The following is a 27,792-nucleotide window of genomic DNA, read 5'->3' on the forward strand; positions in this document are numbered from 1 at the left end:
TTCGTTTCTCCCATCTGAAGAGAGTTTTCTTGTAGAAAAAACATATTTGTTGCATTTTCCGGGGTTCGGCTCGACTCAGGCAGGTCAGGGAGGATAAGCAGGAGATATTCAGCATTGTTTATTTTTTCTGGATGTTCTGGGAAGTCTCACATTGGTGTCTCCTTTTCACTTTATTTATTCCTGTTATTATGCCTCGCAGCAAACACAAACACATGTAGGGTGGACAGATTAGAAGCAGAGGGAGAGACGGGACATTATTCTCAGATGTTGCACATTCTTTCTCTCTTTCCATTTATACTGCATTATTTTGTTCTTCTCATTCCTCCCCATCAGACTGTCTGAGTCGCACACACACAGCGGCCTGTCAGGGGTGATTGCCTGTGTGTCCTCGGACGAAACAAAGGAACTGTGGCACTTATATAACTGCTTTGATCCTTATCAGCAACCTGATGTGTATTCCATATGTTGTATAAAGCGTCTCTCTTCACCTGCCTTACCTCGCTCACTTCCCCTCGCCCTCCCACCATACTCTTCTTGGAACACATGCTAAATGTCCCGGGGAACATGGTACAACAAACAGCTTTATACAGGGGTTGGACAATGAAACTGAAACACCTGTCATTTTAATGTTGGAGGTTTCATGGCTAAATTGGACCAGCCTGGTAGCCAGTCTTCATTGATTGCACATTGCACCAGTAAGAGCAGAGTGTGAAGGTTCAATTAACAGGGTAAGAGCACAGTTTTGCTCAAAATATTGAAATGCACACAACATTATGGGTGACATACCAGAGTTCAAAAGAGGACAAATTGTTGGTGCACGTCTTGCTGGCGCCTCTGTGACCAAGACATCAAGTCTTTGTGATGTATCAAGAGCCACAGTATCCAGGGTAATGTCAGCATACCACCAAGAAGGATGAACCACATCCAACAGGATTAACCGTGGACGCAAGAGGAAGCTGTCTGAAAGGGATGTTCAGGTGCTAACCCGGATTGTATCCAAAAAACATAAAACCACGGCTGCCCAAATCACGGCAGAATTAAATGTGCACCTCAACTCTCCTGTTTCCACCAGAACTGTCCGTCGGGAGCTCCACAGGGTCAATATACACGGCCGGGCTGCTATAGCCAAACCTTTGGTCACTCAAGCCAATGCCAAACGTCAGTTTCAATGGTGCAAGGAGCGCAAATCTTGGGCTGTGGACAATGTGAAACATGTATTGTTCTATGATGAGTCCACCTTTACTGTTTTCCTCTCATCCGGGAGAGTTACGGTGTGGAGAAGCCCCAAAGAAGCGTACCACCCAGACTGTTGCATGTCCAGATTGAAGCATGGGGGTGGATCAGTGATGGTTTGGGCTGCCATATCATGGCATTCCCTTGGCCCAATACTTGTGCTAGATGGGCGCGTCACTGCCAAGGACTACCGAACCATTCTTGAGGACCATGTGCATCCAATGGTTCAAACATTGTATCCTGAAGACGGTGCCGTGTATCAGGATGACAATGCACCAATACACACAGCAAGACTGGTGAAAGATTGGTTTGATGAACATGAAAGTGAAGTTGAACATCTCCCATGGCCTGCACAGTCACACGATCTAAATATTATTGAGCCACTTTGGGGTATTTTGGAGGAGCGAGTCAGGAAACGTTTTCCTCCACCAGTATCACGTAGTGACCTGGCCACTATCCTGCAAGAAGAATGGCTTAAAATATCTCTGACCACTGTGCAGGACTTGTATATGTCATTCCCAAGACAAATTGATGCTGTATTGGCCGCAAAAGGAGGCCCTACACCATACTAATAAATGATTGTGGTCTAAAACCAGGTGTTTCAGTTTCATTGTCCAACCCCTGTATATACTTGTGCTGTATATACAGTCACGGCCTCGGCGCAGTGTCACGCAGCACCTCTTTTGTAATGCACAAGGGCCCAGTCAGCCCGCCGTCAGGCTGATCCGTGGCAACAGAGGTGACACAAAGGTGCTGCTCAGATTTCTGCAAGAAGATTTATATTTTTAATTACACTTTTTAGAGTTGTTATATAACATATAATGTAATATATTCATGTTCTGATCTTAGTAATCTCTGCAAATAAAGGATATATTTTTGACTGCTGATCAGGCCAAAGCAAGATGGGATTAATTAATTAAATATGAAACAGCACCCTGAAAAATGTTGGAAAAAGTCTTGAATAAAACAGGAACAAGAACATGTGATGCTGACATTGTTCTTACAGCTTTTACTACAGTTGTTTTACATTAGCAAGAATACATACCAACATACCTTTTGTTGATTAGCATTGCCAATCATTAATTATAATTAATTATGATTAATTAGGTGATTTCTGACAGCAAGCGGTTGCACTGGATTTTTTTTAGGGGTATCAGAGGAGAGGGAGCTGAAAACAAAACATAATTTTTTATTCCCATCCACAGTTATGCACTACTTTGTGGTGGTCTGTCACACGAACAATAATAAAATACAATCAGGTTTGTGGTTGTAATGTGATCAAATTTAAAAATGCTTAATCGTTTTTCCAAGTTATTCTGACAGCTAAATGAAAAACCACACTGGCTTACACTGTGCACCATTTGTCACCCAGCTTAGTTTGGATGGGCCTCACTCCGGATGGACCGTACAGATCCACTAGCGAGTGCAGCGGACACACACTTCTACCGTTTTAGGGGCCAGAGATAGAATTATTGTCAGAAATAATGTATAACCTGTGTGATCCTTAAAGTTGCATTAATTTAATTAATTTATTAATGCAAATTGCTCTAACTGGTCGTCTCTCTCCTCACACACCCCGGAAAAAGCTTTGTCCTCCAATTAAGAGGTAATCTCCTTTGATAGCAGCTCTTCATCACTTCTTCCTGGTTGATCTGCTGGCTGACGTTAAGGACTCCACCAACATTAACATTAAACTTTGTCTTTTAGTAGACAAAATGAACTCAAGATATTTGAGGTTTACCTAATTAACTTCATGTTATTAGTTAGCAATGTAATTAAGGCCTACAACAACGGCAGTTTGTAATTTTTAAGCTTTTAAATCTTCCAACATTGAATTTTTCTCGCATAAAGGCTACGAAGAGATAAAGAATTTTAGACCCTATTTTGTACTGTTCCTGCAAACTTGTCTTAATGTGCCCTGCAATGTAGAGTTTATTAACATTTTATATTAAAATCAGAAGTTTCTAAACATGGTAAATCTGCTTTAAACCCTGTTGGAAAATGCATGGAAACGTTTTCCGGGCTTTAGAGGTACACCTGGTTTCATTCTTTGATTGCCATACTTCTGACTGCCTCCTTTAGTATCTAAATGTTCCACTTTCCCTTTGATTAATGCTAGATTCTTCAAATTCTTGTCCTTTTTTCTCAAGTTAAGTGCAGATTTCTGTCTCAAAGGTCTGGTTTATCTTGAATGCCCTTACTTCTTTGTCAGTTCCCTCATTTTTGTTTAGTCCCAGAATTTCTGCAAATGTTCATCCACATTTCCACCCAGCACCAGCAGAGGAGCTGTTTCAGTTGCATGGTTTTCAACTAGAATGTAAGAGTGGCAGAACTGTTTGACAAAAAAAGGTTTATAGGCAAACCGACTGTAGAGAAATATATATATATATATTTATATATATATATATATATATATATATATAGACTTGTCACTTTAATAGACTTGGGAACATTTTTCCTGCCTGATATAAAACCACATTTCATTTTGCACACACCATATTCTTCATTAGTGCACATTGAGGGATATTCCCCATTCTCAGTGTTTTACAACCTGATTTATATTTTTTACATAAAGTGGATGCTCACTATTTGTCACCCAGTGAGGAAATTGGTGCACCAGCTAGGCCTGGCTGCGCACCATTTCAGATGTTGAATTTGACATCGATGTCCACCTCAGCCATCGGACTTAAATAAACAAAGCAGAATTGTTTCTGTGCTGGCATAAAAATAAAAAACTTATTGAATATTTAATCATCAGAAAGTTTTGCTTTTGCATGTTTATGTGGTGAGCAGTTCACATGACTTACACACTGACAGGTCATCTCACAAATACAAACAGTTTGCCTTCCATTATAAGCACCTTGCACACTGCTTTCTCATTGCTTCTTTCCGGGCGGTCCGCCGGCTGACTGTTGAGGAAAGCACCCAGCCTATAAGTTCTAAATGGGAAATGTCATAAAACTGTGTTGGTGTCAGAAAGTGGCTCCGCATTTTTCACACGCCAGCAAGGCAACAGTTCTAAAAAGGTGAAGTTTACACTTTGTCCCATGCATTATGTCAGACACACTGCGAATTTCCCACTGAGCTCCTTACACCCACATTCACAATGAGATTAATATAAACAACATTATGACAATATGTTAACAATGTTGTTTTGATTTTGGGCTTGTACATTAATCAGAAGGTGTTCTCTGCTACCTGTTTTTTTCTGATTGAACAGTTATGTTGTGAACATTTTATGACAATATAAGCCTTGATTGCTTGCATAGATCATCCCTGATTTAGGGTGACAGCTCCTCTCATTGACAAACACTTTTCCCTCCCTTTAGAAAGAAACTCCTCCTTCATTTCTCGTCATCACTTCTAGCCAGTGCATTGTCAACAACTGAAAGGGAAGTCTCTAGAAGTGATATGGGGAAAATATTTTCTTTATTATTTACTTAATTTTATCAATAAATTTGGTTATTCAGCCACTGTCAATAAATACAGTTATGAACCGCGATTGTTTTCTACTTTTAACTGCAATTTTATTCAAATTCAAATAAACTTTGCACCTTTATTCAGATTAGTATTTAAATGAGTTTTGATAAAGTTTCAGTTTATTTTTATTTATTTTACAGATAATATGCTTTCAATCAAATAAAGTACAAAATTAATTACATCCAATTGAAGTTCATTTTAACCCAAAATACACTTTAAAGACCTAAAAAAAACATGATTCAAAGTAATTACAAAACAATTTACAAAGCAACGTCTCTTAGTTTGCTCCGTACCTAAAATATTTTTGTTTTATAACGTTTTTACTTCTATTAATGAGTTTAGCCACGCAGCCTACACCTGCTTTTTCCACTCCTGGCCTTTCCTTTCTGTTCCACCTGTGGTGGTGTTGACCTGGAGGACCTCGGCACAGAACTCTGCGTTCAGATATGTTCTTCACACATTTATGATGCTGAATAGCTGGACGGCAGTTACATTTTCGTCTTTTGAAGTCATTTTGAAAGAATTACTTAAATTCTTGATGTAAACGTCGTTGCCAGAGCAGTCTGAAAAGACTCGGTGCATTTAAATCAAATTAGTTTTAGAATTTATTCAAACAAAAGCTCACATTTATATCAGTGAATTCATAGATTAATTTATTATGTGAAACAGCCCCCCTTCTGTAGAAACCATGTTTTGCCCAAGGACATCACCTTATTTAAAGGTGTGTTTGTACTTTCTGTGACCTGTGTCCAACCTACGCCCTCCCCTCCTGTGTTCTCCTCCTCCTCCCTCTCATTCTTCTTAATCGACTGTGGGATCACAGCCGTTTCCTTATCGGCCTAATTACCACAGAGAAATGTAAATAACATTATATAACTGTAACGCCGGGCCTCTTTCTGCTGCTCACACTGAAGTAAGCAAAGAAAGGAACAAAAGGAAAGAGGAAAATGAGAACGAAGAAGGGACATCTAGTTCTGATCTTTTTCTTTCAGTGTTTGTGATAAGAAAGTGAGAAAATGAAGCGAAGGGAAACAGGGAAGAAGAGTCCGGAACAACATGCAGTACAGTAAAGAGAGAGTGTTTCTTTTTAATGAACTGTAATGGGTGAATATCAGAGGAAGCAGAGGCGACCAGAAACCAGCCAGGTGCGTTAATGAGGCTTTGTTCTCGGCCACTCATGACAGGACAGGACAGACTGATGGAGCGATGCGGAGAGATAGACAGATAAAGACTGGCTTGGACAGGGAGAGGTTCATACAGAGGACTGAGGCGGAACAAATCAAATGCTGATTGAGTCATTGATGTTGGCACACAGTCAAAGCCATTCAAAGCTTTTCACAATGCATGTTTAGGCCTTTATGATGTAGGGCTAAAAATGTCTCTCTTAACAGCTGTTTCACACAGAGCAGAAAATGCAATGCAACTAAGTGATAGGAATCTGAGATCCAACATTTAGCATCATCTTACTGAGGACTAATGTTAGCAAACATTTTCTAGTTGTGGACTCTGGATGAAACCATGCATCCTTAAAGGAATTCTAGACATTTATACTCGAAGTAATGTTTGAAATTGGGGCTGTCAGGCATCTTTGGGAAAAATCTGGTTCAGACTGTATTTGGAGCTTCCACTGTATATGGCTGGAGAAGGTTCTGACAGCAGCCATTGGAAGCATGGGAGCTCCATAGTACTACAGACGCAGGAAAGGTTGTTATTGTTTTGTAATGCATGCTACCTTAACCCCAAATCCTCAACGTTACGTTTCACCTTGTTGCAGCAGAGCTAGGTTTCCTAAAGATGCCTGCAGTTATTAGGCCTGCACCAGAATCAGCTTTATTAGCCAAGATTTTGTGCATGAACAAGGAATTTGACCTCGGTTTCAAGCGCTCGCAGCATACAGACATTAGGTATAAATTTATAAACTTTAAAGGAAATAAAATACGTTGAACGAAACATGAAGTACAGCCAATCTTATATATATACTGTATATATATATATATATATATACATATAAAGAAGGGATGGTTATGATACTTTGTTTTATATATATAAAGCAGCAGCAGAACACTTTATTATTTTCAAAGAATATTGTATCACCAGTAGAACCATTAACCATTAAGGGGGAGTACAGAAAAAGTAAACACAGTGGAAAACATTTTTTCCTGTTTAGCTAACAATAGCACTGTAGCTACCGTTGTTTACCCAGCTAAATATCTGAGTAATGTTTTTTTCTTTCTTTTTATTTTGCTAAGGTGCGGTAATTAGTGTAGACTTGTTTGCTGCTCTTGCGCTGCAGTTGGAGCATACAAAAACAGTTTTAGTAATTTCATCCTTGATAGGAGTCTTATTGACATGGTATGGGCCTTAGAGCCTAACCTTTACTCAGATGTTACCACCACAAAGTTGGCAGTTGAGAGAACATTCATAGAAAACCTCTGAGCTGCAGTGTGGGTGGCTTTGAAGAAGACTGGAAAATCAAATGACCAATATGCTTATTACCTACGTAAATCTCTTCTGTAAGAAAAATACTTTTTTTTGTTATTACCCTTATAGGTGTATCAATTCTATATTAAGATGGGTACCGATGAACCCATATAGCCCAGTAAACAGCCTTGTTCTTGTTGTGCTGCCTTCATCTTGTACTAGGTGCATTCCACTTGAGTTAGTAACAGATCTGTGGCTGGATTAGATGTGTTGAAGTAGAATTTTGCACAGCAACAGTGTTATTTAATGTGCTGCCTTTAATAGAGAGATGTGGACCTTAATTAGCTTCACCTGCTTTTAGATGTGCATAAATTGCAGTTTTATTAGTTCTTATTAGAACACATTTGAATGACTTTGTAGTGTATTTATTTTAAAGGTGAAGCATGTAGAATCTAAAGGTCACATGGTTTTCTCAGTACCTCCTTAAAGGTAAGGTCGGCAATCCTCTTCATGTGTGTGTGTGTGTGCTTGCACTGCACTTAACCAAATAACCTACTTGAAACAAAGTCAGTCTGACTGTAAACATCCCTGGTACTGGAGAAAAATCAGTTAAAGTCCAAATCCAGCTGCCTGAAGTATTCAGCCAGTCCAAAATACTGCATAGCATATCAGATGTGACAACACACTTGTACTGTTAAGGTGTCCCTCTTACCAGAGGTGACGGTGCATCCGAGAACATCTGGTACACTGGATTGTCAACATATCCAAACAACTCCAAATTGATTTAAATCTTTTTTTATTCTCAAATGTCGGCACAGTCATATTTGAAAGTTCCAAAATAACAACATTAACTATTTTCAAGTGATTTTATTGTGTTCCAGAAATTGTGTTATGAAATACTGTTTGTTCTGTCAGGATATAATGGTATGCATACTCTCCAGAAAGCGCCACTTCTGTCTCGTCAGTTCACAGATTTTTTATTAAAATTCCTGGAGATCATGAATCAGAATCAGCTTTATTGCCAAGTTTGTACAGACAAACAAGGAATTTGACTCCGGTACACTTTACTGTCAAAATTAAAGAATATCTTTGTAAATGTACATAAATACACACATCAAGATATTTTCTGTCAAATTTGGGGGTTTCTGTTGTTTCTGGTCTGGAATGGGTTTCGCCTCAGGGCTCCCTCATGGATGCCAGTTCTGTTTAGTCTCTTCCTTATGGCTGAATCATGTCTTCACTGAAGCAAGTCAGGTCTACAGTCATTGATATACTCTTAGTAAGTACATTTGGTTGGCTGGCCACTCCTGGGAAGGTTCATTGCTGTTATATGTTTTCTTTTGTGTGGATAAACGTCCTCACTGTTGTTATCTGGATTCCCAACACCTTAGAAATGACTTAGCAACCCTTTCTAGACTGATAGACATCAGTAACATCTGTTTTGAATTTCTTTGGATTGGGACATGATGTGTTAAATGTTTTGATTTTTTAGCCTACGTCATACAGGTTCTGTTATATGATTTCGTGATTCTACAGGTCTAGCAGTAATCAGGCGTAGGTGCGCCCAGTGGAATTGAACTCAGCTGTCCAAAAATGTGGTTAACCACAGTTACTTACAGTTCAACAAGGAGGGGCAGTTATATTTTCATTTAGAGCAGGGTAGCTGTTTTCCCTTAATAAATGAAATTATTTGAAAGCTGCTTTTTCATTTACTCGTGTTAGTTTTGTCTTATATTCATTTGTTTAACAGATGAAATCTGCAAGGGGACAAATACTTTGTATGGCACCGTACTGCCAACTGGACATGCAACAACAGAATCACAACAGAATTTTCAATGGTGTCTTGGGATGCAGTCCCACTGATGGCCAACAGGTGCTGACTCCAAACATTTCTATATCCGAAAAGAAACGGAGACATTTTTTAAAACATCTCGCTAACAGACTTAGCCCAAAAATTGTTTGGGGCCATTTCTGTTGGCTAAAAACTCTATTGTTTTAATAAAAAAAAAATAGCTCCTGAATTTTGTCTCTGAAGGATAATTTAAAAACTTTCAGTTATAGGCTCAGGCCTGTCAGATGCATCACACATAAATAAATACGGTTCTTTGTTTGTTTGTTGTATTTGCCACACACCCAAACAACAAACACTTTGCACCAATTACAATAATTTCCAGATGTCATCTTTTAAAATAATATAAGAAGTACAGAAAAACAAATATGAGTAAAAAAAAAAAAATCATGTAATAAGACTATTTATTCCTTTATTTATTTTTGCTCTGAGCTGTTTTAAAACAGATTTATTAGTGTCAAAAAGTTAACTTAACCCCAGAAAGATTCTTTGAGGCTTTGAGTTGTGCTGAATGAAATCACTCAGCGCATCTTTACTGGTTGCCTCTGTGTGGTAATGGCCAGCAGCCAAACGGTAATGGCTCGTAATGTTCCGAGGAAAATAGAGCAGCAATTCACTTTTCTTTTTTTCCTTCTTCTTGGTACACGGACAAAAGTTCAAACCCTCCAGTTATTTTTTCTCCCTGTTTTGAGTGATTATGATGAATGTATTTATTGTAACTTTATTCAACGTGGTTACATTTACCAGAAAAACGGTCTGTGTTTTTAGACATTAAATACAAATACTTGCTTCTGCTGGAAAACTGTCATAACTTCAGAAGTGCAACATAACTGTTATCTTACCTGAGTTTAATTAGATTAGATTAGCAATTTAACCCCTCATGCTTTGAGAGAACTGTTCTTAGCTTCCACTTGATGATTATCCTTGGATATGATTAAAATTATAAATAACAGTTTGGAAAGACTGTAGTGATGAACAGAAGGACATAAATGAATCAGCAGTCATGCTAATATGGTATAGGTTATATGAGCAGTTTTACTATTCTTCTTTCACTTACCCAACCCTTTTTTCACTGATCGAGTTGCATGAATTTAAATATTTGCCTATATACCATTTAGTTTCTGATCGGAAAGGTTTTTACTTCAACATTTAGTATTGTTATTAGCCCTGGTGTTGTATAAGCTGTTATGAAAAAATGCTCTTGTCAACTATGTGTTGCAATTATTTCCAGATTGACCAGTCATTTCTTCTAAATCTGAACTATAGAGAGTTTAGTGAGATGCTTATTTTATGGGAGAAAATGCTGGTAAAATTATTTATCTGAAAAGCCACATCAATCAGCATCAAAATGACTTGTAATCCAACAAGCCGTGAACGGTATTGCATCATGTATCATTACCATAAAGACATTTTAAAAATAATAGTTTGGATTTATTGTGACAACAATAAATTTGTCAAGATCTGTCTGTCTATTAGTTTGTGTTTTACTTCCTGTTCTTGTCCCGGAGGAGCTCAAAGATGAGCTGCTCCCGCTTCTGGGTCCTGTTCCAGAGGAGTTCGAGGACAAACCGCCCCCACTTCCTGTTCCTGTCCCAGAGGAGCTTGAGGACGAACTGCCTCCATCTCTTGAGCCTCAATGGCTACGCCGCAGATATCCATGGCCTCACCGAGGGTTCCAGTGGTTCCTGCACTGCTTTCCAGAGCTCCACCATGGCTGGATGGATGGATGGATGGATGGATGGATGGATGGATGGATGGACGGATGGATGGATGATGTCAGCCCTCAAACTATCCTGTTGATACTTGTTTCTAATTTTTAAATATTTTATAAATAATACCTCTAGATCTGTAATGTGGGTTGATGGCATCATTAAAATATGTCAAAGATATGACTGCACCCGCCTTTACTTGAAATTTCTGTGTGTGTTTGTGTGTGACAGTAAACAGCACAGGTTAATGGTTATATAAAGCACAAGTTCGGACTTGGCGACATATGTTACAGCAGGGTGGCATTCTGAGGGCACGGCACACACAAACATCGGACATGTAGACACAAGGCCGAGATAACCATCGAGACGTTGTTGTCTGCCTTGGATTGTGGATCATCTGGCTGTGGGCCTATAGAACGTGGAATAAATGTGTGTGCGAGAGAAAGTGCGTGCATTGGTGTGTGTGTGTGTGTGTGTGTCAGGAGAGGGGAAGCTAGTATCTGTACATTTGTAATTACAGTCAGGAAATGTTTATTCATGTTTGATTGGGTGGGACCAGTCGGGACTCTGGGTACATTTAAACAAACTATTTCAGCATCCTGTTTAAAGTCGCTTTTAGGAGGAGCGGAGGAAGAAAAAAAAATCGTGAGAGGTGGAGCGTTCCTCAGTTATGCAAGACCAAATCCTGAGACCCCTTCAAAGTGACAACAGAGAAAAGAAAAGGGTCTGAGGTCAGTTTTAAAAATACCCAGAAGAATGCAGCGAAATCAGCAACATGGGCCAGATGAGTCAGCACCTGCAGATTCACCTCTATGGCATAGTTAGTTCCACTTATGTGTAAATCAGCCTTTTTTAATCCTTTCCTCATTTGCTTAGTGCAGGTGAACCGAATAAAGTTAATTGACAGACAGGACAGGACAGAACACAACATGAGTGGATTAAAACAGAAATTCAAGGATACAAACTAATAGAAACATAACTAGAAAAACATGAAGCTAAAGCATAACCAGATCCAAAAACCTAACTTGACAAAACAGGAACTAGAAGACAAAAACTAAAGTATGACCAGGAAAATAATAAACAGAAGCATGATTCAAAACCTTAACTGTGAGAAATCTAAGAGAAAAAACCCACAACCAAAAACCAAAAAACCCCAAATCACAACAGAGACGTAGGAATGGGAAAGCCTAGATCTTGATCTTATTGAGATGCTGAAAGTGAGAAGTGGGTCAAACTCAAGAACCAATGTCAGAGATGTATAATAAGTCATTTTGGTATGAAGAGCTATCGTAAGCTAGGGTGCACTAATTTTTTCCTCAGTTAGAAAACACATATGTGTCAACATTTTGTGTTTAATGAGTAAAACAAGGTTTATTTTGGTGTATACCTGTAATTAAATCACTTTTAACTTTTAACCAGATATAAATGATCCTTTCCTCATTGTTTATGGTCTCTGCTGGGTTATTCTGTGTCAGTAACACGGGAACTTAAAACAATTTCCTCCCTGTTTTTGATTGAAATATGAATGTGAGAGTACACTGTAATGTTATATACCTGCTCTTTTACTGGCTTTTCACTTTCAATTCATCTGTATATGCCCATTAAACTACAAAAGAAGAATGTGTTCATCAAGACAGCTACAGTCTTCAGTAAACATGTGTCTTTCTCTGGCTGATGATGTTTTTTTGGGGCAGAGCTGAACTGCTAGGCTAACACTAACCTGTTTACTCTGTGTTTTGATATGACTTGTTGATACTTTGGCTCGTAACATGTTTTAATGCATTTCCAGTTAACTGTGTGTGGAAACACCTAAAAAAATCTGTTCTGCTTTCTAAGCTCAGGGTTTTCCTTTGAACGTCATAAAATGTTATGTTTCAACTGCGCAGAGCTGCAGTGGTCAAAATGGTCAGTGTCATTGTTGAATTTAACAATCAACAACATAGTATGCATGGCCTAAATAATGAAATAATACAGTTTTGCAAGCTGATCACATGAGAACCGGCTATGATTTTAAAAGATTGCCCTTATTGAGTGTGACAGACTTAAAATCAAGACAGTACACCAACAGCAGTGACTGGTTTGATAAAGGGTTTCAATACCAATAATTTGAAATGCCTTGGAAATGCCAGGAGCCAGTTTCAGACGGACCTACTAAATAACTTTTTTTTGGTGGTTTTTACCGTAAATACTTTTATAAATTCAAGTGTTTGTATTATCATCAACGTTGATCTTGAAAGGATCTATCTATACCATCCTTTAAATAAAAACCACACTTCCTGTGTCTTTTTATAGGTTTTGTAGGATAGAACCAACAAGCGTACAGACGAATATACTGTATGTGCATTTACCTTTGGAGGATGTCTTTCTAACTCAAAGTGCAAACCCTAATTACTCCTGCTATGACTCCTACAGATCTCTCCTTGTTTCTTATATATGCTGCTGTTTATATCACAGCTACATCTGCAACACACACTCTCTCTCTTTTATTTCCTATATAAAGAAAAGAAGCTGGAATTCAGGAAGGGGGTTGTTTTTGCCCAGACATTTTGTTCTACCAAGAGCATAAGGCACAGAGGGTGGGGTGTACAGTAGTTGGTGTTTTCTACTGCTAATTAAGAAAAAAAACAAATGTCTGCCTTATAATCATACTATATTTTATTTATGCTTATTTATTTATTTTAGCATAGCCAAGGTCACTTTACATAGCAATTACAAGATAAAACAAGAAAATGAAAATAATAAGATAAGAACAGCACAGTTGTTACAAGAACATTCCAAGAACAAATCAATGTGGAAAAAAACTTTTACAAGACTTTTCCAAGTGAACAATAACTAGAGACAAGTTACTATAATATTTAATCTATAAACCTGACTTTAAAACTCAATATAACCATAATTCTAACATAATTTTCAGCAAAGTGGACAATAACAGTATGATTTTTAAACACGTGTTGCTGCACCATGAATTTTCCAACCTGACTGTAACTACATCATAAATTCAGAGCATTTTTTGTATTCCTCCTTCTCTCTCCATCTAGGACCGGTTGTTCTTCGTGATGGAGTACGTGAACGGAGGCGACCTGATGTTCCAGATCCAGCGGTCGAGGAAGTTTGACGAGGCCCGCTCCCGTTTCTACGCCGCCGAGGTCACATCTGCCCTGATGTTCCTGCACCGCCACGGAGTCGTCTACAGGTATGATCTGCACTTTCCAAACACCGTGACCAGAACATTTTGAGGCGTTCTGGCCTCTGCTTGGCAGTATCTCTCCCCATCACAGGGAGGAGTGCTCTTTTTTTCCTTTTGTCTCTCTCTCTTTTATCCTATCATTTGATATACTGTGAAGTTTGAATCTAATGCTTATTTGATTTAGTGCCACCAGCTGTGATATGCATCTCTGTTACAGGACAAATGGAATGATTCCTTTTAAAAGTAAAATAAACAATAATGTGGAGACGTGAAATAGATTGTGCCATTTAAAAAACTGAAATATTGTTACTTTCACAAATGTTACATAATTGCACATGAATTTTCCAGCTTACAAAGGAATTCCTCATTGTTCCCTTGCTTCTTTACCCTTTGGACAATTTGTGCAGTTGTGTCTTTTATGCATCACCAAAAACCCATGAGATCAAAACCTCTTTTCCAAGCGAGACCTGGCCAAGACAGCAGCATAAAACATACAAGACCAAAAACAAATTTACAAACATATAAACAACAGTTTCACAGTTCATAAAAATACCCCTGAGATATCACATTTGGACAGTTTCAGTGAGCTAATGTCTTTGTCCTTAAGTTCACTTAAATTCCCTCAAAATCATAAGAGATGACAGTTTTAAATACTTTTTCATGTTATTCAAGGTAGCAAGGAACCAAATATTTATAGGCCTTTTTACCTGATTCGGTTTTGACCTATTGGGATCTGCATCCAGATGATGTCCTGATAGCGCAGATCATAATGCTTGAGTTTCTTACACAGAAATGAGCATAAATCTGGAGGAAGAAGCCCAAGAATGCATGTATAGATGAAAAAAATACCCAGTAAGAGATTCTGCAGACAGGTAGAGATGAATAAGTGTTTTTTGTTTATTTCTAAAAAATAAACTCAATTTAAGTTTCAGCTTCACAACCAGTTTATCAACATGAGGTTAAAAAGATAAATTCTCAACAATCAGAATACCTAAATATTTGTAGTATCTGATCATGTCAATTTGAATCCCCTAAGCAGTTGACAAGCTGGGTAGAGTTATCACACAGGTTGTTCAAATAACCTGTGTGATAACCGCTCTAACCTGAGTGATTTCTTCTCACTTTGGCTGATTTCATATGGTCTCAATAAGTGACTATACTCTCGAATGTATGTCATAAACACTAATTAAACAGAAGGGATACATGAATATTGTGTGAAATTTGAAGTGTGAAATATTTGACGTCCAAACAGAAACACTGTATCACTTATAGCCTTCAATGGCCACTTATGAACATAGCAGAAATACATAACAAAAGACTATCAAACCAGACTCCAACACAAAAGCCTCTGCCTACTAAAAGATACTAAACACCAAACAGATGAGAAACACAAAGCCCTCTCAGATCATCCTTTAAATGCCTGATCTGCGTGTGTTGTGTTCTTTACGGTTCGCGATCTGCTGACAAGTCCCAAAACAGAAATAGGGGGGTCAAAGTTGCTTATTGCTATGATCCACCTTGTGAGGCAGTCACAAGGGCCTAATGAGTATGAGATGGGATCACAGAATCCTGTGTGACGTAGTGATACAACACAAGGCAAAGACAGCAATCAGAGCAGCTCAGCTTTATGCTTCTCCAGTGTTCATCTAGCCTACCACCTAAACAGTTACTCCAGCCAACTCTGATGCAAATCATAACATGAGGAGGATGGTCTCTAACAGCTTTTTCTCTGAAGCCCTATATTCATTTGCACAGCCAGGAAGATAATAGCAGCACTTCATCTCGGAAATTCCCCCAACAAAGACACCAGGAAAATACCAACAAGATGCTGCGTTATTTAAAGGGGAAAATACTAACACACATTTAACAAAAAGCAATTTTCATATAACGAATTTGAAATTTCACAACTTTCAAAATAAAACTGAGCTCAGAAGCTATTTTTTTGAAAGCAGTATGCCTCACATCTTGAATGTCCCCATGAAAATGAAGCTCACTTTGAGGCTCTGCTTGCGTGACGTCATTCAGGGCAGGGGAGGTAAAATTACAATTTGTTTCTGTAAAAATATGAACATGAAAGTGACGGATCTTGACAGCTGAGCTAACAATGGTCAGGTTGGAGAGGTCATAATGACTCGTGCAGGAAGTTGTCAGATGTTATTTTATAACAAAGCAATGTTTGTTGTCGGCCTTTCATGGTGTACTCCAGAGTTCAGTCACAATGAAACACATTTCTAAATATTTTCTTCAGTTATGAACTGCAAACTTTTTGACCTTTTTGGATCTGCGTGTCAAGATTGCCCCACTGCCCTTTATGCTTCATGCATTATCTGTCTGCGTGGACTCCTTCAGTCATAATATCATTGTCAGCTGACTGCAAACACATAGCAGGTCGCTAAAACATGGTACCACAACACCATTGTGACGGAGGATCAGTTTAGTTTCAGGCTGTTTTATTTCCAAAAATATCTGCATAGGAAGAAAATAGATTTTATGTTTTGTGTTTTTTCCCTCAGAAATGTACGGTGTAATTAGGTGTTTGGAGTTCCACATTATGCAACTTCTGTGTGTGTTACATTGTGTTTTCTTTACACTCCTATTTTTTTAAAGATGATTCTCAGTACTTGATAAACGCTTTTACTTTGAGACTTTTCTTAAATTAAACCTTTTTAACAAACTGTCTGTAAAATGTCTAAATTTCTGAAAATGTCCTCTCCCTTTCTGAAACCATTAACCCTTCAGGAAAAGATTACACACTTTTGTAGTTGTTATTCTTTCTGAAGTATTTTCTTCCATTAAGTGTTTCCAAATAGCTAATCACTTTCTCACTTGTAGAGAACGTGATTAGCCTGAGCCGCTTGCCGAACATTCCCCCACTGTCAACGACTAAAACAGATGGTTTCTCTGAAGGAGAGATGAGGCCTTGTCAGAACACTTTGGGACCAACACGTTGTCATTTCTAATCACGATGAATCAACAAATCCAGGCAGAGCAGTGCTGTCCCTCTGCCCAGAAAAGGATGCTCCTACTAGGGCGCATTTTGCGTAAATCCTTTCCTGAACATTTCAAATAAACAAAAACCACAGAAAAGACATTTTAAGATTTTCTGTAAAATTTAAGAAAAGTGTCATTCTGGCAAGAAATAAATTAGAAAAGCCCCATATACTCCTACCTAAAATGACTAAAACCACACACAAGCATATAACACCAGGTGCACATGATGGGGATACCATTACTCAGAATTTTGAATGAGATCAGCCATTTAGTTTGGTGTAAAATCAACCATTCATATGTACAGAAAATAGTGCACAAGTGGAAAACATTTAAAACAACTGCTAACATGCCCAGGTTTATCTGTGCAAATAACTTCATAACTGCTCCTGTTGATCTGAGAGGGTGCATGTCTGTAGATTTAGAAAGAGACTGCACAAGTTTAACTTTCATAGAAGGTGTTAAATAATGAAACTATTGCTCTCCAAAAAACTGTGAAAGCCAGACTTCTGGAATAATGTATGGTCAATCTAAAATTGAATTATTTGGACACCAGAACAGAGGACATGTTTGGCATAAAGGAAATACAGTATTCCAGAAAAGGAACATCATAGCAACTATAAAGCATGGAGATGAAAGTATCATGGTTTGGGATGCTTAGCTGCAGAAGGACTGGGCCAGCTCACCAGGACAGAATGCCCCATGAATTCTACTGTGTATCAGAGGGAGCTTGAGGAAAATGTGAGACAATCCATATAAAATCTAAGCTGAACAGAACTGGACCCTGCAGCATGACAATGACCCAAAACATACCAGTAAAACCAGCAAGCACTGGCTGAGACTGTCAGGTGCGGTGTAACGGAGGACCCCGGAATGCAGACGAACAGGTAGCATGATGGTAAGTGAATATTTAATCTTGGAAAAAAACAAAAACTCACTTATTAGAGGCAGCAGGAACAAAACAGTGAACAGGCAGGAGAGACAGGCATGGCATGATCCTTAATGTTTCCGCGAGGAATGAACAGAACAGAGGTGTATATATGGAGCAAGAACAAGGTGAAAAGAGGAGAGTGATTTGCTTAGTGCAGGTGAACCGAATAAAGTTAATTGACAGACAGGACAGGACAGAACACAACATGAGTGGATTAAAACAGAAATTCAAGGATACAAACTAATAGAAACATAACTAGAAAAACATGAAGCTAAAGCATAACCAGATCCAAAAACCTAACTTGACAAAACAGGAACTAGAAGACAAAAACTAAAGTATGACCAGGAAAATAATAAACAGAAGCATGATTCAAAACCTTAACTGTGAGAAATCTAAGAGAAAAAACCCACAACCAAAAACCAAAAAACCCCAAATCACAACAGAGACGTAGGAATGGGAAAGCCTAGATCTTGATCTTATTGAGATGCTGAAAGTGAGAAGTGGGTCAAACTCAAGAACCAATGTCAGAGATGTATAATAAGTCATTTTGGTATGAAGAGCTATCGTAAGCTAGGGTGCACTAACTTTTTCCTCAGTTAGAAAACACATATGTGTCAACATTTTGTGTTTAATGAGTAAAACAAGGTTTATTTTGGTGTATACCTGTAATTAAATCACTTTTAACTTTTAACCAGATATAAATGAAAAATGATGAGACATCGTATCGTCAACATGTATTTATTTAAAATACTACAAACTAATATGGAAAGAAATCATATAAGTCTGGGGTAGCTAAAACATCTAGTTATCTATCATTAAGCTTTAGCTTGTTTTCTGTTCAAGCAAAATGCCACTGGAGTATTTATTTTCACTGTACAACAAAATAAATAAATAAAACAGTTGGATAATAAAGTATGGATGACTAGGACACAATTTCTATAAAAATATTGAAGATTTTAAAATGTATGTTTCAGAATTAACAGCACCACTTTAAAACAAGACTAACCTTATAGGGTAAATAGCTCACAAGCCCCTTATTAATTAGGCTGTAAATACTTAAACAAAAAAACGGAATAAGCCATAAGTAAGCAGTTATAATAAAGACCTATAAAGAAATGTTAATACATACATACAGAATTGCTATTTTATTTTGTTTTTTATTTTATTTTTGTTTTACATTTTTATTTTTACTGTTTTCACATTAAAATAAAAGAACATGACAGACATACAGATCTTTGGTCAACTTGCTTAGACAATAACAAAAGGTTCAACACATTGAGTTTCACATACACTCAACTTAAGAAACTGGTCTTTGTCCATTCTCTTTTTCCTGTTGACTAATGCCTAATAACACTACTAGTGTGTGGGTGGTCTTATTATGAATTGTTAACAAAAATGTGCTAACTCTCCAACCAAATGTTTTTGGGTCAATGAGGTCACACCAAACAGTAAGGACTGACACTAGACACAGTGATATTTCAGAGTGGGCAGCGAGGCTGACAATAAGCAGCAAGATTCGACAGAAAGCTGTAAAGTTGCAGAGGACCCCCTGGTGTTATTGACCACCATGAAGACCATGAAGCAGAGTCTGAAGGGTTATAATCTTTTGTGTTGGTTTTTTCCTGAGGAATATGACTAAAACTATGAAGAGCATGGTTTAAGCTAGAGTTTGACTCTGGTCATCCCCACATGCTGCTATGAACAGGGCTTCCTCCCACAGTCCAAAGACATGCCTGTTAGGTTAATTGGTAACTCTAAATTGCCCTTAGGTGTATGAATGAGTGTGTGCATGGTTGTTTGTGTGTTGCCCTGTGATGGACTGGCGACCTGTCCAGGGTGTACCCTGCCTCTCGCCCATAGACTGCTGGAGATAGGCACCAGCTTCCCCGCAACCCACTATGGAATAAGCGGTAGAAAATGACTGACTGACTATTGTTTTTTGTGCATTTTAGCTATTTGTAAAACGAGTAAATGTCAATGGTCTGCTTGTACTGGCTAGTTATGTCACATGCCAGAATAGTGGCAGGCCAGTTTTGGAATACTCACCAAATAAATGGTGAGAAACAGAACAGACAATGTCATCCATCCATTTTCTATACCCGCTTCTTCCGTACACGGCCACCAGGGAGCTGTTACCTATCTCCAGTATTCTACTTGCGAGAGGCTGGGTACACCCTGGACAGGTCGCCAGTCCATCACAGGGCAACACAGAGACACACAGGGCAAACAGCCATGCACATACCCATTCTTAACTAAGGGCAATTTAGAGAGATCATTTAACCTAGCAGTCATGTTTTTGGACTGTGTGAGGAAGCCGGAGTACCCGATGAGAACCCCTGCATGCACGGGGATAACATGCAATCTCCGTGCAGAATGACCCACGGGCATGGGTTAAACCGAGGACCTTCTTGCTGCAAGCCACCGGAAAGACTTCTCACGTGCGATGATCATGACGTTATAGAATAGAATAGAATAGAATAGAATAGAATAGAATAGAATAGAATAGAATAGAATAGAATAGAATAGTATAGAATAGAATTGAATTGAATTGAACCCTTTTTAATCATTTACAGGAAATTGCTTTGTTACAGAAGCAGCACTTATGAATCACAGAAAACAAATGTAAGCTAATCTTAATCATTATAAAGTCTACTGGCTGATGGCAGGAAGGATTTCCTGCTGTGTTCAGTCCTGCACTGAGGTGGTATTAGTCTGTGACTGAAGGTGCTCTGCCTAAACACTCTCAGGTCATGCAGTGGGTGTGAGTCATTCCTGAGAATACAGATCAGTTTCCTGAGCATCCCTACCCCAGCTACCTGCTGAAGCCATCCATCCTTCCATCCATCCTTCCATCTATCCATCCTTCCATCCATCTTCCATCTATCCATCCTTCCATCCATCTTCCATCCATCCTTCCATCCATCCATCTATCCATCCTTCCATCCATCCTTCCATCTATCCATCCATCTATCCTTCCATCCATCCATCGCTTATACCTGTTTCTCCAGTAGTGTAATTATTCAGGCTCACCAAGTCCTACCTGGGAATTATTCTCAGTTGTAGTGACAACTATGAAGTTAGCATCTGAATAGAAGCTTCTGCTTCGGTAAAGATTTTTTTACTGTTTTTAAATACTGGATTACTTTAGATTAATTGAAAATCAAAAAATACTAAGAGTGGCCAAACCTGGACTGCATAATCCCACACTACACTGAACTAGCCTTTTACTTGGAGTTGAAACTGAAAGATGCAAATCTGTACTGACGAGGTCTGGCCATTCCAGTCTGCCCTGGTCATCTTCATGAACAACTTCCATGTGTTTCCCATCGCCACATTTTCTGGAAATGAATGCGGTGCTCTCATGTTAGGCTCAAAAGCTTTGCTGCAGACTTTATTGTAAAGCAACTGAAGAACGAATTTGATAAAAAGCAAAGAAAAAAATCAGATGTGGTCAGAAGTGCGCTAATCTGTTGATTTATGCCTGTTGTAATCTCACAAGAGGAAGAGGAAGTGTGTTTCAAAGGGTACGTTTTATAACAATTAAATAGCTGTTTATGATTTAGCAAACTAATAGAAAAACTCACAATAACCAAATGTTTCATAAATGACAAACTTTATCCGAAATGACTGATCATATTAGAAAAAAAGCGTAGCTAGAACTTTAAGCATTTTTTGTTTTACTAAAATAAGATAGACATGTCTTAAAATAATATATTGCATTAACAAATATTGACTTGAGATGTTGCTGTTGCCTCAGTGTTTTTCTGCTTCTAGTCCTTGTTTACTTTATCCTATTATTGTCCATGTACAGCAGTGGTTTAAATCAACAAATAAACTAACAAGATGAAATTTTGCTGCATAAACACACATATGCATCGAGTGTGCCACGGAGCTGAATAGTGTATCGTTCCATGTCTTCTTCTGCAGGGTATATTATTCTTATAACTTTTTTATCCCTGCTCATCTTGTTTAGCTGTTTATATAATGTCTTTAAATGTCACATTCAGTTCCAGCTTTTTCTTTTCAAGCCATCTGCTGAATAACTCCTGGAACATGCTTTCGTTCTTTAGTTGAAAGTCTTGGTCTTTTTGCGCCATTGATGTCAGAGGATTTTAATAAAGGCTCATTTTGCTTTATCTGATCACAATATTGCCCGGTATGTTCTTATTCTTTGGCCTCCAGCAGGATGAAATATGACCAACGTCAGCCGACCCAAATGAACAATCATAACCTGGCCAAAACAAATCAAGGGTTGTCAAACTCAATGCAGTATTTTTTATCTCCTTTTGTGCAGCCTGTGGGAGAAAAAACAAACTACTACATTTTTGTGTTGGAATGCAGTGAATATGACAGATTATAGTACCTTGAATGCTCTTTTTTTATTATTACCATATGTTGTGATTATGAATCTGAGAATATTATTTAATATTAATATTTTAATATTTTATCAAATAATATTTCGGTCTGTTAAGGGTTTTCCTGTGAATACCAACCCAGTACCGTGGTGGTAATAGGACAAAATCAAAAGGGTGAGCCAAGCTCTGACATTATTGAACAGCACAACTCTGCACACACATGGAATGAATTCACACAATTTCTTAAAATACAAGAATTTAACAAAAATAAGTCAACTCAAAGTCAAACATATTTCAGTCAACAAACTCTTTACTATGCTAAAACAATCCAACTAAACTACCAAACAGAATTAAAGAATAGGGAAGACTAATGGGCTATGTACAATATAAACAAGTTGATTAAAGATGATTGAAAACCATGATCGAAAGAGTGATGCAACATTACCATACAATGTTTATGTTTGAATCTGGAAGTGAAGTGAAGTCAGTCTTGGAACCAGCTTGGGCAATAATCAGCATACCTTTAGACAACCATTCACAATGCAAGATCAGATAAAATATTATTTTAATAAAATAATGTTTTAAAGAATGATCTGCTGAATAAAACCAACCCTCTGGATGAGCAATTCTCAACAGTGTTTAATTTGCTGCCTTTATTTATTAAAATAATATTCAAAGAAATATTAAGGAAATTGTCAAATATTTAAGGAGGTATTTTGGAAAAGAACCATATCTTTCTGGAGAAATGGGCCTAAGTATGCAAGCACGTGTCCTTACCTGTTAGCAGTGAAGATAACAAAAGAAGCTGATAGCTTAGCACCAGAATCAAACACACAACTTTAAAATACCGTCAATAAAAGGGTTAAAATGCATAAGCGCAGATGGCGCATTATGATCATTCCTCTGTGTTTAAAATCACCCTTTAAATAAAGTTTGTCTTAACTTTAAAAAAAAAAATACAGAACACAAAACTGAGCACGTGTGCTGCAGATAGCCTGTGCAGGAAGCGAAGGAGGCTTTTACACAAGACTCTCGCTGCGCCACTGTTTGTTTGAAAGGTAACTTCAGTGTTATGGCCTACTCACTGCCCAGACTCACTCTGAACCCAGTGGTATCTTACAATGTTGAGCCTGGAAAACCAGTAAAAAAATATATTTGTCAGCTTGCTGTCTAAAGTTTACGCAGTTCTTATTATTCTGATTTGATGGCTGGTTACGTTGACAGTTGTGATTGTTTTTTGCTCAGAACGTCCTCTGCAGCAGTGAATTGTGGGTAATATACTTCGGCGAAGTCCGCTTAGAAGCGGGCGGATGTGGGGCACAAAGGGGGCGGGGCTAAGGACGACTCTGGAGAATTGGGACACACTACGCACTCGAACCCATCAACAGGAACCCGCAATACAGGGACACAAGGGTGGAAGTGCGGGTATTGGGACAGGGCCAAAGATTCCTTGGAAAGGGGGTGTTTTATACAGCCAGTGGTATCATGGAAATCTGCTGCACCGCCTTCAGGATACAATGTTTGAACCATTGGATGCACATGGTCCTCAAGAATGGTTCGGTAGTCCTTGGCAGTGACGCGCCCATCTAGCACAAGTATTGGGCCAAGGGGAGGCCATGATATGGCAGCCCAAACCATCACTGATCCACCCCCATGCTTCACTCTGGGCATGCAACAGTCTGGGTGGTACGCTTCTTTGGGGCTTCTCCACACCGTAACTCTCCCGGATGTGGGGAAAACAGTAAAGGTGGACTCATCAGAGAACAATACAAGTTTCACATTGTCCACAGCCCAAGATTTGCGCTCCTTGCACCATTGAAACCGACGTTTGGCATTGGCATGAGTGACCAAAGGTTTAGCTATAGCAGCCCAGCCATGTATATTGACCCTGTGGAGCTCCCGACGGACAGTTCTGGTGGAAACAGGAGAGTTGAGGTGCACATTTAATTCTGCCGTGATTTGGGCAGCCGTGGTTTTATGTTTTTTGGATACAATCCGGGTTAGCACCCGAACATCCCTTTCAGACAGCTTCCTCTTGTGTCCACAGTTAATCCCATTGGATGTGGTTCGTCCTTCTTGGTGGTATGCTGACATTACCCTGGATACCGTGGCTCTTGATACATCACAAAGACTTGCTGTCTTGGTCACAGATGCGCCAGCAAGACGTGCACCAACAATTTGTCCTTTTTTGAATTCTGGGATTTCACCCATAATGTTGTGTGCATTTCAATATTTTGAGCAAAACTGCGATCTTACCCTGCTAATTGAACCTTCACACTCTGCTCTTACTGGTGCAATGTGCAATCAATGAAGACTGGCTACCAGGCTGGTCCAATTTAGCCATGAAACCTCCCACACTAAAATGACAGGTGTTTCAGTTTCATTGTCCAACCCCTGTAGATGCAGTATAAAAACGACCAGCATGGCGAGTAAACATAATAAACAAATCAAAATAATGACGAGCATGTTAATGAGCTACGTTCAAACATGGTGATGCTGTGTGACAATTTAATTTTGCTAAGTTTTATCATCATTATTTACACATTTCTGAATCCAGCCAAAATCTATCATCTGTTAACTTCTACCCTTTGATTACTAGGAGCACATTTAGTTTTTGGGTTTTTTTTTTTTTGTCATTTTTGTTTGTTTGTTTCTTTTAACAACCAATCAGAGCTTTTAGAAGACAGCGTCACACCTAACATCGTGGTCAACCACACCTCCTCTCTAAGATTGGAAGTTCTGTCGTCTCCTTGCTTAGAGTCGCCCTCAGCAGAGAACAGAATCACTCTTAAGCTAGGAGACCTTGGCAAGAATTTTTAGGCTAAGATAGGAGCTCTCTTAGAGTGCTCTGAGAATCTTTGTGAATACAGGCTCCACTGAAGAAAAAGTGCCCCACAGGATGATCTTGTCACCACCATGTAGTTCTGTAAGAATAGTGTATGGCAGCTTTATGTGCGGAGTTATTTTTCCACCACATATTGTGGCTTGTTAGCCAAAAGGTTCAGCTTTGACAACATCTGACCCAAGCTCTTCCCGTGTCCTCTACATGGCTTGTGGCAAACCTGAAGCATAACGTTTCTTTTTTTTTCTTTTTTTCACATTTCTAGCTCTGTAGCTCCTTCAGAGTTACTATGGGCCTCTTGGCTGCTACTCTGATTAATGCTCTCCTAGTCAGATTAATTGGACAGCCTTGTCTTAGTAGGTTTGCTGTTGTGCTCCACATCTTTCTCTGTGACCTGTCTGTTGTGGTAAGCAGTTTTGTGTTGATCTATCACATAAAATCTTAAATAAATACACCAAAGTTAGGTTTTAACATGATAAAATGTGGGAAAGTAAAGGAATATGAATAGTTCTATGTTGAAATTATTTACAAAGGCTCAGGAAGGATGCAAAGACACCTGTGAATTATAAATAAAACCAGTTCAGTGAAGAGATGTTTGCAGCTGTTTAAGGACAAATGAGAAAACATTTGCTGAAAATTTAACCTTGCAAAAATCTTAAATAAATAAATCAAATCAGTGGCATAAAATACTTTGTTAGCAGGGTATATATATTCCAACAGGGGTCCAGACTGATTCAGTGTCAACTGTGGAAATATTATTTAAATATAAAAAAATGTAAAACATGAAAGTTTAGCAGGATTGAATAACTTACATTTTATTATATGATGATGTGGAATAAAAATATTTTTCAGAACTCTGCCTGTTTTTTGGAGCTGTTTTGGATACGTGATCTCTGACCAGTATGTCTAGTCCTGCTGGTGCCTGCTGACTAGGACTCATTGTTTCACTCAGTTTTTGTGACAATTGTTTTATTAATGAATAAGGTGGGGGGTGGGGTTGTGTAATCATAATGTTTCAACACTATGAATGTGTAAATGTGTTTTTTAATGACAGAGTTGAAAGCTTTGAGCCTTATTTTTATTAGAGCATTTGGCCTTTAGATGCGGATCAACAGTAAGTTGAAACAAGGTTTCGAACAAAGGACAAACTTGTTTATAATGAACCTGCTGTTCTGTTGTTTTACTGCATTGGGAAGAACCTTTTTCAGAATTCATTAGGACTCTGTTAAATGTATTGGACTTAGGTCTGTATTTGCTCCTAAGTAATGCACAGATGGACATGCTGTATATCAGATGGTAGATCTTTGTTTGAAAAAAAGATTCCGATGCTTACATCATTGCTTGGTTTAAGAGCATCCAAAGCTGAAGAGGTGAAGGCAGATTATAAAACATAAAAATCAGAGGGGTGTACTGTGGAGCATATTTAACACACCTCTTTGTTTTTCCTTCTGGCTATTCAACAAAAAATCCCGATCAGGCATGTGATGCATTCCATTAACCTTGGACGTTAGAACTGGGAAGTCGGAGTTTATGTCATCTCTGAGTTATGCATTCCAGTTTCCTGCTTGTTTTTGTTCGTATTGATAGCAACTGTAACAGCAGTTTTACAACAATAACAATGACAAGTATCCAGAATCTGGAAGTCAGGTGTGGTCCGGTTGCTCCAACTTTGCGACTCAAAGTGCCGACTTTGGGGGGCACCAATGGGCTGGTTCCCATTATTGATGTATACCGAGGTTTTAAAAAAATTTGATTTTCAAAACTGTCCCTATGGTTTAGAGTCTTTTCAGTGAGATGCAAGAGAAAGTGCTGCAGTGACCACCATTTTCTCATTTTTTATAGAGCATGACGTAACACAATGCTGCCCCTCCCCCACCTGTTGCTGTACACTGACATAAGCCGGCTACATTTTCTCTTGCTTCCATCAAGTTTGCAAATATACAGAAAATAATGGCGTGCAAGCTAACTATATCATGGCCTACGTCTTCAATGTCCTATAGATATAGGGTATGTCATTTTGTTTGAGTCCTAAATTTTAACTATTCTTAATAAGAATCATATACAAAATAAGAACATTTTAGTTCTGTTAATTTTTTTTTCTTGTAACAATGCTCATTGGCAGTAAATAAAGTAGGAAAGTCTGTTTATTTCCCTTTAAGTGGTGCCACGGTTAAAAGAAAAATGCATTTGTGGGTTGAGTAGCAGAGTTCCTTCAACATTTTTATATTAATATTTGATCAGTATCTAAATGCTGTGCACTGAAGTCCTTTAAGTAATAATTTGACATTTGATTTGCGTCTACTGTACACAGTTTTAGAAATAGTTATTTTCCACATAACTACCTGGTTCTTATGAGATGGCAGCTTATGTTGCTTCTTAATCCAAATTTATGGTTCAGCACTTTGAGATGCAGCGCTCTGGGTTTTTGAACTTTGTTCTGAAGATCACTGGGTTCCTATTTTTTCATTGAACCTAAATTTTGCAGCAGCCATAGGTTTTTGAAACAGAGCAATCAGTATCAGGCTACAATCTTAGCTAAAGAAAACGTCTGTATGACCTTTTAGTTTAGTGGATCCCTTCGTTGGGGTCAACGCTGGGTTGTGAAACATGGTGTTTGTCATTTTGGAATTATTGTAAAATATGCTGCCAGCATATTTTAGCTGTAATTGTGAAAGCAAATAGAAACGTTTGTCAGAAAAGGTTAAAATACTTGTTGATGCCGTCTGTGTTTTGTGTTGAGTTTTGATTTAGTGACTGATTAGCTTCCAGGTTGAGAAACAGGCCAGTTCACTGGTCA

General features: G+C 38.4%; 1 protein-coding gene across 1 annotated transcript in view; it reads left to right on the plus strand.

The window, feature by feature from the left end:
• Positions 1-27,792, plus strand: part of LOC124858840 (protein kinase C epsilon type-like) — a 152,337-nt gene that overhangs the window by 95,534 nt on the left and 29,011 nt on the right. Inside the window, exon 11 of the mRNA XM_047351101.1 lies at positions 13,731-13,885. Within this exon, the coding sequence (XP_047207057.1) occupies positions 13,731-13,885 (155 nt within the window). The remainder of the gene's footprint in view (positions 1-13,730; positions 13,886-27,792) is intronic.

The sequence above is a fragment of the Girardinichthys multiradiatus genome, chromosome 22 (genome assembly GCF_021462225.1).
Source record: "Girardinichthys multiradiatus isolate DD_20200921_A chromosome 22, DD_fGirMul_XY1, whole genome shotgun sequence".
Lineage (NCBI taxonomy): Eukaryota > Metazoa > Chordata > Actinopteri > Cyprinodontiformes > Goodeidae > Girardinichthys > Girardinichthys multiradiatus.